We start from the raw sequence: 15,575 nt of genomic DNA, 5'->3' as shown, positions 1-15,575 counted from the left end.
CTACTACTTTTGTGGTCAATTTGACCAACACAAAATTTTGAAAAAAATCTGTTGCCTCCCTTTGTTTATTTTTCATAGTGCATTCTATACAATTTTTATTTTTGAGAATGGTCTAGAGGAGAAATCACAAGTATTTTTTTTGTTTTCACTCATCACTATTTACTATACTTAAAAATCCTGTCCAGTAAAAATTTGTTTCTGCTACTGTTAAAAGCCTCAAAATTCACTACTAAAGAAACAGAAACCTACCTTCTGATTGGCTAACATCAGAGACTGTTTAAAGTGGTTGTCAACAGCAGCTAAAGTGTCAGCGGATTCTTTCAGAATTCTCTCCCTTTCCACTCTTTGTTCCCGTTCATGTTCTCTCCTCCATTCATTCTTCTGTCTTTCTTGTCTCTCTAATCTATCTTTTTCCTCCTGTTGTCTTTCTCTTTCCAGTTTCTCTCTAAAGATATAAAGATAACACCATGTACAAAACATAAATTGTCATAGACAACAGCCAACTTCTCAAAATCTCTTTTGTGAATCAAAGCACAGCATTATCTAATGCATTGTTTGGAGCAGATTATAAATATTAGCTTAAATGCCATTTTAACTCCTTGGAATGCCTGTCTTGAGGTTTATACAATGAACGAATCTCCAAGGATAGGGTAGCCTGAATTAGCCCAGGCACAAAATGTGGTAGTCTCAAATCAGTTTAGCAAATACATATTACTGTAATTTCTGTCCAAATTTTCATAAGATGATTTTTTGAAAATTTTGGAAATGATAGAGAATAATATGTTGTTTATGCTTTCTTTTATTTGACAATTTTCTGTCTCTACGCAGATAAAAAAACGTTGTTTACTTTGACCTTATACAGGTATAAAATTAAACAGAGAGCTAGAAGTGGGTTGAGTAGACTTGGTGGTTAACCATGATAAGAAACAGATCAAGTAGGTCAGGAAGTGCATGTTTAACATTTCAAGGAAGACTTCACTTATTTATATTCAGACATATGATTCTGTCGTAAATAGAGATTTTTTAAATCGGAGTAGGTTTACCAAGGAGTGTAATTTTATATACTAACAGTGTTCTTATCTTATTTGGGTTTTAACTGTCACCACAAAAATTTCACCATTAAATGATTTTGTGTGCATAATTAACAGGTCACTCGGAGCAATGCATAAAGGTTTTATTGTTCTTATACTATACAAAATACTGGGTATTCAATTACAGAAAAATATGTACTATCCCTTAAAATGATCAACATTTACAATATCACTGAAGGAAATTAAAGGAATCAATATACTGTCACTGAGTCAAAATGAAAAAAATATAAATTTTGTTTTTAGATCACCCAGTCCTACATAAATTGTCTGCAGTCATTAATCAAGTAGAAATCTTTCACTTTAAGTACACATAGTTGTGGAGAACCTAATTCAATAAAATCAATTCAGCATTAATGTTTATCTATTATCATAGGAATCAGGCTTGTTTGGTGAACATTTAATAACAGTAGCTTGTAAATGTCAATGGTTCTGGAAAAACCCAATGTTGTGAATAAGTAAATTAATGACATCAGACTACAAACAAATGTTTTAACATGAAAATCAATAATGGAATCAATATATTACACTGTCAATAGAATTTAATACCAACTTAACAGTTTATTCCTGTAACATTGTAAAGCTATAATCAATATTCTTTGTAATGACTAGATTATATAACATTTCACCATCAGGGGAAAATGTATTAAGTTTACTAATTAGTGTCAAGTCTGGACAGTTAGTGTTATAAACATACAACACAATAGGTAATTATCCTAAAATATATCTTATTACTTCTCTTCCTCACTTGTCTAATTTGTCTCATTTTTTGTTGATTAATGGAGAACACAAAAAAAACAAAAAATCAGTACTAATTGTTTCTGAATCTTTTTTCAACATACATTGTACAGTAAACAATACTGAGCTGCAAAACATCTTAGCAAAAGATCATGAAAAAGTTGAAGGAGATCAGAGTGTATCCTAGTACATTACAAACATATAAACCAAATAACAATATAAATTTCAATGATAAATGTTCTTATATAAATAACAACTTATTGTTTCATTTGCACATGTACACATAAAATCAATCTGCTTTAGGCTAGTATAAGATTCTAATCAGTCACAAGTTATATAGACATGTAGTCACCAACCTACACATTTACCAGGCAGAAACATACACACAGCTACTTTTTATCATGAACTTTATTAACATATGAGGGATTATTCTGGTTTTTTTTTTAAAAGATGATGGCTTGTTATTCAAATGACAATATTTGTCTGACATATTTTCACGAAGAAACCATTTATAACAGGATCTTATTGATCATGTAGTTGTAACAAAGGAAATCGTACAAGGCAGTAATGTCTGCCTACAGCGGTAATGAGATCTTGGTGTTATCAGAAAATAATTAGATCTTATTTAGTCAGCGTAAATAATAAATCAGTAGCTAGTGACATAAAAGTTTTAAATGCATAGTAAGACAAACTGTTTCCTACCTTTCTATTCTTTCACGATCCTGTCTTTCTCTTTCTATTTGTCTTTCTCTCTGTTCCCTTTCCATTTTATCCCTTTCTAAACGTTCCAAATGTTCCTGTTCAATGCGTTCCCTCTCAGCAATTTCCCTCCTTTTGATATCATACCTATCAATTTCTCTCTCTTTTAAAGCATACAAATCACGAAGTAATTCTTCTTGGTTTTTATTTAGAGCCCAGTGCGGGGGTACTGGAGTAGACGGATGTTTCTGCTGCCACAAGAGTTCAAGTTGCTGTGTTAGATTGGCTGGGTAAGCCGTAGCAGTCCTTTGTAACAGTAATTGATACTGTAAAAGTTGTTGTTGTTGAATGGCTGCATATGTGGCAGGGTCTATACCCATCCCCGGCGATGGCATGGCGGGTACCTGGGCTAAAGGATGATACAATGAAGAGAGATGTGATCTCTGTAATGAGGACTGATATGATGATGACCCAGAAGGCATAGCACTAGCTGGTGGTGGAATTGGCATGCCTGGGTAGGCTGCAGGCATCTTAGGATGCATACTCTGCACATTGCTGTGAACTGTGTTTTTCTTCATTAATTCAGGATCCCTGTACGGGAGAACTGGTTCAGTTTTGTCTAAAACTAATGGACTTGATGACGGACTGTTTTTTATTCTGTCTGATCGTGATCCAGGTCTACGATCCTCACTAGTTCCTGATGAATGTTCACTTGCACGAGAACTAGACCTAAATTCTGTGTTATTATAATGCGGAGATTGAAATGCATTCACATGATCATATCGGTTTTCTTCTGAATGTTTTGTAGATGGCGATGTTGATTTCCTGGATGTTTGATGCTCAAAACTATTAGATGAATGAGTTTGGGTTTTTGCTAATTTGGTTAGCTGGTCGGTGACAGATTGATTCACATCGATTTTTTCTGTCAAGTTATTAGACGGAGAATTTGCTTGTGAGTTGTTTGCTAACAAACGTTGTTTCATAAAGTGCATATTATCTTCTTCTTGTTTCTTTTCTTCAGAAGTTGTATTATCCTCTGAACATTCTTCCACTTTAATTGATTCTAATTTCACAGTTACTTCACAAGAAGTATTTTCTTCCTCATTTTTATCACTTTGTTTTATGTCATCACTAATAGATTTTTCAGTGTCTTCACTTTTTATTAAAGTTTCACTTTCCTCGTTTTCTGTCTTTGGTTTCTCTTCTTCTTTCACTTGCACTGAATTAGTGTTTGTAATATCACATGAAATTGACTTCTCCTGGTCAATATGAGAATTTTTCAATGTTTTATCACAGTCATCTAATCCTCTCTCTCGCTTGGTAGGATTAGGTTTGACAGATTTGTCTTTAGTTGATTTAGATGATTTGATGGGTTTAGATTCCTTGGTTTGGCATGGTGATTTAACAGTAGAATCTTTCACTTGTCTACGTGTTATTCGATCAGATATTGGTTCTGCCTTTGATTTTGCAGACTTACAGTTTGACACAACATTTGCTGGTTTAGCGGTAGATTTATTAGAGTCCTTTTTAACTTCCTCATTTACACGATTCTTTCTTGTCTCTAATGATCGTGATCGTTTATTTACAGTTGACACATCAGGTTTTGTTTCAACGATAATTTGCTCTGATTTTCTTTTTCTATCTTGCTTTGAAGATCTAGAATTTTTATCTGAAAAGATATTAAAAACCTTTTGAGTGTTCTTTAACACAACCAATTAAAATGATTGAAAAGATAGCTCTATATTTAACATTGATTGTGTTACCTGAAACATACACACGATCCCTTGTCTGAGCCTGCTCATTCAAACATCAATAAACTGGTTATTACCAACAGTGAATAGCCATTCTGATATGAAAGGACGAATATTGAAAAGCTAGTATTGATTCTGTCATGCAGATTTCATTATTATAGTCGGTCATATTGAACAAATTCTTAACAGCAGACCAAGTATGAAAAGAAACAAAGAAAGCTTATTTTGATGATTGTACTAAGCCATACAAAGCTCAAAGAGAATTGATAAATAGTGTAATACTTCCTCTGATTGTATGTCCATATGCTAAATATAGCATCAGATCTCTTTATATTGTAAATACTTGTTTCAACATTGAAAATAAAGATAAATGGCTTGCCTGTTTCGTAAAAGGTAGTTTTCCCATTAACACTTAATAAGTAATTTTTTTACCTCCATAAAAATGTACTTTCTCCTGATCTTTATAATAGAATCCTATCTTACTTTAAACTGTCAAAATATCTGCCGTATTTTACTCTGTCAAAATATCTGTATGTTTTTTACACTGTCATAATATCTGTATGTTTATGCCTTAAAGAACTGATTGTATTGAAACGTGTACAATTCCTGTTCAAACTTGTCTTCTTTGTACTGTTATAGGATTATCTGATTAAATCCCTTGCCTGAGTGACCATGACGGATTAATAATATGTGTATGGAATTCAATATTTAATAATAAATAAAGAGATTACAAAACTAATACACCAAAATTAAGGACTTATCAAAAATTAAGCCTAAATATGTTTTACATGGTAGACAAGCTGATTAGATCCCTTATGAATATCTCCTTCTGATTAAACTAAATTTAATATAAATTCTTTTCAACATGTACGAACACTGACATAAATATCTCCCTTTTTCATGTTTAAAATATTTGATATTTGATGTCTATCAGATGCGCATTTGAGTAATTCATTTTTTAACATCCTCACCGACATATTGGTGATAAAAACAAATACACAAAGGATAGATATGTTAATGTCTTTACACTATGCGGCCTAGGAGTGACTTAATACAAAATAATTTATTTTATTTTTCTTTTCTTTAATCTTTTAATCAAAATTCAGAAAAACTTTGATTTTCAAAAAAAAAAAAATCTATTGAATCAGCATATTTCCCTTGGTTGTTTGAAAACAAACAAAATCATTGATTTTCAAATGACAATAACATTATTTGTTCAATCACAAACAAAAGAATAATCATCTGCTTTAATGTTCGAATTATACTCAAATTCTAATGTGCTATACTTCTTGATACCATTAGATTTTAAATCGATAAAATTGCAATTGCGTAATCTGAGCAAATAATAGCCAAAACTTGGTCAATGTCTTTATATAACATACAAATAATAAAGTGTACTTTTTTAAAAGGAATGACGCAAACAAAACTTTCTTCAATAGAAAAGTAAGCAAATCAAGAGCCAACAATAAATGGGTGTATTTTGCTTACCTTTTTGTTGTTCAGTAATTGATGGTTTTTGTTGAGGTTTTCCAGACTTGTTTTGATCGGCTGTGGTGATGATCTGACCTGATATCTGGAATGATAATAAAAAAAGATTCCTAAAATAACAGATCCACTGGTTGGTTAATTACACATCATGCTTAATTACACCAAATCAGATACAATCAGATAATTAACCTCCAAAGGCTGAAATGTAACTCACAATATTATAAAATATGGGTCCACCTTCACTAATTTGAAACAATAAGTAAACTGTTTTCGTTATGTCCTTCAACTTGTTCACTGAACAGATATTTATTCCCACTAAAGATAAATGTCATACAATAACTTGTACTTGGCAAGCTGCCAAACTGGCATAGGTTGTTATTAACACATTAATACAACTAAAAAACCTATAAAATCTACATAATAGGTTTACAGCTATGTAAACTTGTAATAGGTAATTACATCAAGATCAATGGTTTGTAAAGAAATAATGAATCCAATCAACAAATATACCAGGCATAAGTTTAAAATTCTCTCCCACAAAGAGTACACATATAATCTCCTTCTCTTATCTCAAGTATTTGGCTTCCCTCTCTTTATCATGAAAATGCCTTGAGCAACTGACAAACACTTCACTTATCAATTTACATTAACAGGAGGGAAGATCTCAAAATACTTTTTCACTGACAACCATGTCTTGTTGGAGTGCCCTCTGGGAAAGATATTATACAAAGTACAAACACATATTTGTCTGTTGTGTTAAGGGATAAATTGAAGAATTAGAACTGGCTTGTTATTTATTGTCTTCCTTTCAAATCTACATTTTAATACTTTGTCAAAATAGCGATTGTCCTATTATTCGGTCAAATTACTGACCACCTAAAGTTTTGCTTTAACAAGTGGACTATTTTGTTCCTCGAGTCCAGTAAAAAAAACCTCTTTTAACTAATGAATGCTGTTATGAAATGAAAATAAATTACATGTTGTATGAGCAATTATAAGGGGCATTGACCTTTTTTATTTCCGTTATCAATTTTCCGATGTGGATTATTTTTAGTTGTTTTCTACAATCAACAATCAGTTTGTTTCCTGATATAATACCTTCCTCAGATCTCAGACAGTTTATCTAATAGAGAAGTATTGATTGTACTTTTTCCCCCTGAAATGAAGGAGATCTTTCATGACAAACAAGCTTGATAGCTGTCTATTCTAGTCCTGTGTTAGGTTTATTACAGCGGACATTTGTCACTGCCTTAAATGGAATGTGGTTGTAACCACGCCATATACAATAATCAAACATTCACAGTATAATCCAGTGAGAGACAAGCATATATCAATAAAACTTTCTCCATCAAGGGAAATGATTTTAATGGATAATGGCTACATAGAGAAATCTATTGATCATCCAGTTTTCTCTTAATGGTATGTAATGTCAAAATCACTGCTAATATTTAGCTTAGCATGCAAATATTGCTGGGAAGGGGTACCAGTATTAATTTACAAGTGAGGGGTAACAAATTTAATTTTAAGTGTACACTACTATCTATCAAAGTAGACCGAAACAACAACTGATATTTGACCTTGATCAAGTTCATATAAATCCTCCTGATAAACTAGTTATAGATTAAACACAGTAACTAGCCGACATACAACAAAAAATTCCTACAAAAATGCTGGAAAATTTATTTAATGGTAGAGTAAGATAACAGCTACAATATTAAAGCTTTCTTTCAAAACATTTAAAAAATAAATGAAGAAAGCATGTTTTCCAGACAAAGAAACCCTTGTTTTCCCCCCTTGTAGAAGGAAAGCATTACACATGGTTACCATCATCATAAAATAATTACATTAACACAGACATGTAGAAAGAATTCCAGCTAAATATAATCTGCCATTATGACTTCCTCCATGTTTTAATGGTTTCCATTGGGGAAATGCCATCAATTGTAATTTTATTACTTCTCAAGATGAAAGAAGACATTTTCTTTATTACTTTGTCAATTGAGAAACAGGAGTTGTACTTTAGATGACGTTTGAAATATGCGTTATTTTTTACAGAAGATAAATGATATGAACGTAAACAAGATTTAAAACAGGTCTTCCATCATACCAGAATGACATAGACAAACATATTACTGCGTGTTTCACTATACATACAGGTGGTACTTAACATTTACTTCTTTTCATCCAAGACAAAATTGTTATACCCATTTTTGTCACCAGGACTGAGATTATATTGTCTTATATTTGAAAAGGTTTGACAAAGACCATTATTTAGTGTGTAACAATAGGTCATACCAGTGTCCAGATTTTTTTTACCTATGATTATAGGAATAAAATTTCACACCTCTAACAAAATTCACACCTAGATTTAGCAGATGTGATAAACTGAAAAAGCAGATGGTGTTAAAAAAAATGACACTCTGTAGGTCCAAACTAATGACTAATAAAAATATATTGATTTTCTCTGCATTATAATGCACCTTTAGATTCTTATCCATGAGTCATGCACTTGCATGCTTCCATTTGTCTAGCACAGTTCATTGTTACTAATTCTATGGACAGACTGGATTTTCAAATTTCTGTTATGACAAATATGTTAAAAAAGAATGTGTGCATTAAAACAAAGCCTTTCATAATAATTTTTGTGTGTATTCAGTTGGACTATTATGCATATAATTGTTTAAGAAATGATTTTAATTTTCACATTTTTAACTTGGCTTATACACAGCATAGACGGATCCAGGGGGGCCCTCAGGGGGGCCCAGGTCCCACCCTTTTGTGGGGAAAATTTGTTTGATTATATATAGGGAATCACTGAAGCGTGACTGGAGCACCCCCTCCCTTTTCGGTCAGTCAGCGAGCCCCCCCTTACAAAAAGTTCTGGATTCGCAACTGCACATTCCCGTCAAGTAAAGGCCAGTATTGGTACCTTCGACGTAACAATACAAATACAGATACATTGATCCACAAACCATTTTAAAGATAATGAATTGGTGAACGTTAAAGTCACCTCTAAGACAGGACACCCTACCTGGACATATTTAAATTTCCATAACACAAGATTATGTGCAAAGTAAGTCACAATTAATATTCTTGCCACCAAATAAAAAATTCACAGTTAACTACCTTATATTTAACTGAACTAACAGGATGGATGAATGGAAACACAGACCAGAACAGTTATGCCCCTAAGGCCCCACTTTCTATCATTATCATTGGGGCTTAAAAAATGTTCATATTTCTTACTAAAAAGCTTTTGTACTGGCCTATCCATTTCGGACAACTTCTTTGTTCTCAAAGAATCACATTGTAACCTTAAAAAGTAAGCAAGTATCAAATTTCAGTAAGTTATCAATAAACCAGCTGACAATCCTATCTTAAGAAATTATTCAGACTTTTCAAATGACTACGAAAAAAGAGATCTAACGAAGCGGAACATGGTAACAATTCCTAACAGCAGTTTGACATGAATGTAGGTCTCTGTATAAAAACTGTTTATCATCAATATAATAATACCTTCAGACATTGTCATTCTGCTTGGCTAATCACGAAAAGACAACTTAAGGTAAATTTGTCACAAAAATACAGGTATGTCCTCGGGGTCACGTGAATCATTTATTCTTCTCCTAACAAAAGGTCAGATCTTGTAACTGTAAACAACCCACATAAAAATCCTTGGAAAGATTTAAGATAAAATCCATAAACCTGTTCTTTATATGGAAGACGTAAAGATTTTATTTTATTCGGTCATGTTTTATTATATATATACAATACTTTAAAGCTTTTAAAAGATGTTGTTGTGATTTCTATTTGCGTCATTATTCAAATGCATCACATTTAATTAAATGCATCATGCATAACAATTGCATCTGCTTCTTGTTTTTTGTTTACTTAAGCCATTGTGTAAGTTTTTCTGGCAAATGATTTGATTTGAAATCCAATCTGAAAGATTCTTGATTATGCAGAAAAACAAACACAAAACTGCAAAAAAAATCAGTTGCATAATAACCTTGTATCTTAGATTACATGAGATTTTGTTTCTTTGAAGGTAACTAAAAATAAGTGAATAAATGTTTGAAATCAAGTGTTGCTGGGTTGCTGTCTCATTCGTGTTAACCTCCTTTCAAGTGTAGATGCTAACCTGGTCAAGGTGTCTTATAAAATTTGAAATTTCTTTGTCTGGACACATAGGAGATAACGTCATTTAAGTGTCATTTAAGTGTCCTTTCATTTTAAACTTTGGTTGTCGAAAAGAAGGATAAGTATAATCACATGACACTGTCATCGAGTGTAAGTACTTTGTGGTTTTGCCGAGTTATATAATCTCTGCACTCAATGTTTACAACAGACCTGGTAACCGCACCTCTCACTCTCCAATTTGTTAACCACAATCTGCTTAATGTTTCAAAATCACTAAATGATTGATTAAATTTTAAAAAGCCAGGTCAATACCACACTATGCGTCATCAAGTTTTCTAATCTTAACTCCATATGCCTGTAATTTGATGGCGGTACATGGAAGTTCAATGCATTAATCTATACCTATAATTTATTTCTTCCTACCTCAAACCATTACCAATAGAACATTACATTTGAGCTTTGCTATAATTAAAAGGGAAATCCATTTATGAGAATTTCCATTACTATTGAACAGAATGACATAACTTTAATGAACATTTTTCAAATGAATGTATTTGCTTTCTTCCTGTTACTGCTGAAAGAGTTAATTAAAATGTCCTTATATCATTTTACTAGCAATTGTTTAGTGTTGTTTAAATTACAAGAAACAAGAAAAATCTTTTTCAGAGAGGAATCAAGGACGTTCATTTTAAGGGCTAATACAAGCAACCCCCCCTCCCCCCCCCAAAAAAAAGGTTAAAACTTAATGCCCCCTTCACTACGTCAGGGACATAAAAAAAACAATGGAAAAGACTATGATGGGTGACCTCACAATAGTCCATAATACTATAGCTTACTGTGCCTTCAAAAATTATCAAAACTCATAATACCCCACAGTAAACTTATTAACAGGCACCAAAATAACAAATGATAAAAAATCTAACTAGAAAACTAACAAACTGAATATGTACAAAACAATAAATGAACAAATAAATATAATATACAGCAAAATATGTCTGTATTTGAAGTATAGAATATCCCAAATTCAAATGAAGAGAAATGATTTAGGTGTGGCACTGTAATCCTATCTGAAATTTGTTAACTTCAGTTTTAATGATATACAAATAAAAACATCTTTCACTGACCTGTAAATGTTATGTTAAGCCAACAAAATGTATCCTGAACACTGCTTGATTAAGTAACAGACCTTAATCTCTTCCTTGAATAATCCAAAACTATCTACTCAAGCAATAAAATTAAATCACCTGCCTAAATATTTCTTAATCATGTATGTACATATAAATATCTGGTGTAATAAAATCTTGTCTGTCAAGAAATGAATGATTTAGTAGTCAGCTGGCAAACAAAGAGAAGTCAGCCATGTTTTGGTGGGAAATGAGGCCACATGGCAAAGTATGAGTCATACCAGATAAAAGGCCTGCTAGGTGATAGTAAAATGTGTGTATCAAAGTCTAAAAGGCACTTTATAGTAGGAGTATCTGTATCCTGTTGTGTGAGAAAGGAGGATTGGAGTTATAAATAAACATACAAAGCTTACACAAATATTTCCTCTTATTCAAATCTCAGTTACATGATATATTTACATGTTTTTCAAGGGTAAATTAAACAATTTAGAAGTACAAAGGTGCAGTATATTGAATGGTGATTACGTAGGTTCCTTGTTAAAGAACATTTATATCAAACCAGTCACATGAAAGCTCAATTATATTAGTTAGGAAATCTATTAAACGATTAATGTAACCGAGAATTAAACACTGGCAACATTGAAATGTAAAAGATATTTTTTTGAAGGTGAAATGTTCAGATGTTACACAAACAACACATCCTTCTGTGAGAGAGATAACATACTTGGTTGATAAAACAATCTGGATCTGATCCAGCATTTAGACTGGAATGATAACTTAAACAAATACATATGCTAATCTATATTTGTCTACAACATTGATAATACATACAATATCCTTCGCTATACCAACTGACCTATTTACTTCCCCCAGGTAGAACTCCTCAACACTTTTTCTATCTACCCTGGTGAACATAGACAAAAGTGCAAACCCATTTACAAACCCTACTTAAAATCTAATGCTAATTAATATTCTATGATATAATAATGGAAGGATGAAGGTAAAATAATCTTTATTTCAGATACAAAGTCGAATGCGATATGCTATAAGCTGAAGCTAAAAGCTCCGTTATTGACCTGGACATTTTCCGTCAACCTAATTATACACTAGGTAATCAATGGTTCCACCTATCTCTTAATGAAGTAATAGATAAGTCAGATTTGTCATTAATCAATTCTGTATCCCTATGGTTTGATCAATAAACAGATATACTGTAAGATTCCTATTATAGTGACCATTGATCAATAGATCAGTAGACTTCTGGTTACATCTCTACTAGAGGGGCGTATATAGGGATAGACATAAAGGAGGACAACAATAAGTGTAGGGGACATAGATTGAGATCGATAAACACCCTTGGCAGCGGTGGGGTAATAAAATGTACAGATTTCATTGGAAGCAAAGGGGTCATCAATTTAACAAAAACATTTAAACTGATAAAAAAAAAAATATGGCGGGGTCATCAGCTCAGCTAAAAACAAAGGGGTCATTAGATCAACAAATAACAATGGAGGGTTCTTATTGTAATTGGAGGGGTCTTCAGATCAACAAATAATAACAAAGGCATCGTCAGATCAACAATAATACAATTATCATGGAGGGGCTATTCATATCAACATTCATAATGGAGGGGTCATGAGATCAACAAATCCCTTTGGTACTAGCAAGGTCAGGAGATGAACAAGTCCTGGTAGCGGAGGGGTTATAAGATCAACAAATCCCATTGGTAGAGGAGGGTTTTTGATACCAACAAAACCCATTGGTAGTGAAGGGTCATCAATTCATTTTTTGCTAGTCTTACATATTCTAATAAAAGGAACTAAACCGTATGATTCTCAAAACAAGAGATTAAAAATATTGTGAATCTGACAATGACGTGTCTATGTTGTTTATAATGGTTACCCCCTTTGTACCTTATTACTAAACTCCAAGATAATTAAACATTCATCACATGTTTTATCAACTTTGTCCATGTTAATTTGTACAACTGGTATCAGATATAGATATTATTGATATCAACAACCCTAATCACCTGACATTCAATGTGACCTCTACACCTGCATGTTCAATGGAAACCAACCATATTTAGATTTACTGAAACAAAGCCATCTTTACCAGCACAGCAAATTTAATATCATCTCTATGAAGCTATTGCAAATGGATGACAAAACAATGACATGTCAACTGTTCAACCAAGATAAGAAAAGGAAAAACTTTTATTTACTAATTCATTTATTAAATAACAACTAACAAGAATATAATCAATCTTTTAAGTAAATCCAAATCAAACATATTATGTGAACTAAAGGCCCTACCTACCCCTACATTTTAACTTATCAATGATAAATGACCTATTTTCCCTGGAGGCTAATTTTATAAATTTACATCAATCCTAAATCAACTCATTAAAGATGTAATAATTCCTGTTATATTCCCTGGAGGTGACATTGATGAATAAGTAATGTAATTGTCATATTCTGGGGGCTTTAGTCTAATACATCACATGTCCTCAAGTCACATGGATGTGTTAAAATTACAACTGTAGTCTCAGGGTTTTTTTGTTCAGACATTGCAAATATTTCTATTTAATATATATAATAATAAATGTGTCTTACCGAATTAGATGTTAGATCCTTTTCCTTATCCTTGTTAGCCTGTCTTGTTCGACGCGGTCCTATTCCAATCTCAACTCCTCGTAGTATAGAGTCTACCACTGAAAATTAAACAAAAGTCGGCCATTAACAACTAACGCAATGCAGTTAGGTCATATATTATGCATACAGCTTACGAAAATTAAATCCCAGGTGAATAGAAATACATTTGAATAGGTTCAATTTACACTACAATCTAGAATAAATAGATGCAAAGAAATGTTAAGATCAGGTGACTCATAAAAAACAACTTTATAATCCTGCAATAACATTGAATAAACATGGCGGTTATGATACCAGGAGAAGCATTGATGAATCTGTCTCACATACCATACAATCTAAGTAGGAAGATAACATAACATTAAAAGGTCAAACTATCAAGGAAATCCAAACCACAATTAATATACCTTTCTCTTTCCAAACTTCCTTCTAAAAAATTCTAAAAAAAATACTACCATCTTGAACAAAAATAAAGGTATCAAAGACAATTTGGCAATCAGCATTACACATCTAATGATTTTTTTTTATCTTCATTTGAAAAAGGAGATAAAAAACACGATATTTACCTTAAAAGTGAGATGAAATTTCCCCAAAAATTAAATTTCCGTTCAAATGAAAACTTAGTGTTATCACACTAACACATGGACTGTAAAGTGAGATTGTAATGCCTTGCAGCTAAATTGGACACACCATGTGATCTGTCCTATATTGATCAAACTTGATAGGTGTAACATAACAATTATAATATCTTGGTGACAGTGTGTGTGTAGTTATACTGGTGTATTGAACCTTTAAGCTAAATGTAAAGGTCACAGTCTGTGTTATTGAATTCTTAAAATATCATTACAATGCATATTTCTATTGTTAGTTATTGAATTACAAAATCATTTGCCTGCTGCCATATGTGTATATGTTATTTGATTGTATCTCAGTAGTGAAATATGCATTAATATCGTGAAATGGAATTTGTAAACAGGGGAATATAGTAAATTAGGTCATGCTGAAGCGTATCAGCCATCTTGAATGGATTTAATGTTTCCACATTAATATTTTATGACACAAATTGCTCATATACTTGATTTAAATCCAGAATGATGTGATATGCTGATCTAATAGTAAATGTTTATTTAAATATGGTTCCTTGAAAAAAAGCCAGAAAATAGACATAACACATGAATCTAACAGGAAGACTTTTACTTTCTTAAATCATGAAATAAAGGTTGTTGGCTCAGAGCTTGATATATTAATAAGAATATTGTATACACAATGCTTGTCTAATGTTGAAAACTTAATATGCTGACCCCTATATAGAGCTTATTGTTCTGTTTTGTTGATTGATGGCACCAATTTTTATAAGTTAAAAAAGTCTAAATACTGACAGCCATAAATTAACAATGCATAATTTCTGGGGTCAACATACAGTCTTCAACAAGAAATGAGTGAAAAACATTGTCAAATTGTACATTTTAAAGAAAACTGCTCATAGTTAATATAATGCTGGCTAGTGACAAGAATTAACTTTATCCCCCCCCCCCCCCCCCCCCCCCCCCCGCCCCCCCTTCTGGTAAAAGTGATGCCACCAAAATTCACTCTTGATCTGTGTTTTGTTGTAATATGCATCATGTACAAGTTTCATAACATTTGGTGGAGGCAAACTACAGTTAGAGAACTAGAAACGGAAGCAAATTTTGGGACGGACGTACAATACACACCAACAGACGACAGACTTACAGACAGACAAGGGTAAAACTTAATTCCCCCTCTGCAATGACAGGGCATAAAAATAGAATTTCCATAGAAAAAGTCTGATTGCCCTGTACTGACCAGAAGAGATAAGAAAAACCGCAACAACTAGTCGTTTAATGAGTTCATTGGAGTTCATTGTTTCTTTATCAT

The 15,575-nt window shown here is 32.4% G+C and overlaps 1 protein-coding gene across 1 annotated transcript in view; it reads right to left on the bottom strand.

The window, feature by feature from the left end:
* Window positions 1–15,575, bottom strand: part of LOC139521783 (probable JmjC domain-containing histone demethylation protein 2C) — an 89,694-nt gene that overhangs the window by 21,864 nt on the left and 52,255 nt on the right. The window contains exons 6-9 of the mRNA XM_071315404.1: window positions 13,644–13,741; window positions 5,765–5,849; window positions 2,529–4,194; window positions 250–445 (exon numbers count right to left, since the gene is read on the bottom strand). Of these exons, the coding sequence (XP_071171505.1) occupies window positions 250–445; window positions 2,529–4,194; window positions 5,765–5,849; window positions 13,644–13,741 (2,045 nt within the window). The remainder of the gene's footprint in view (window positions 1–249; window positions 446–2,528; window positions 4,195–5,764; window positions 5,850–13,643; window positions 13,742–15,575) is intronic.

The sequence above is a fragment of the Mytilus edulis genome, chromosome 4 (genome assembly GCF_963676685.1).
Source record: "Mytilus edulis chromosome 4, xbMytEdul2.2, whole genome shotgun sequence".
NCBI lineage: Eukaryota > Metazoa > Mollusca > Bivalvia > Mytilida > Mytilidae > Mytilus > Mytilus edulis.
This window is presented reverse-complemented; position numbering and strand designations above follow the sequence as displayed.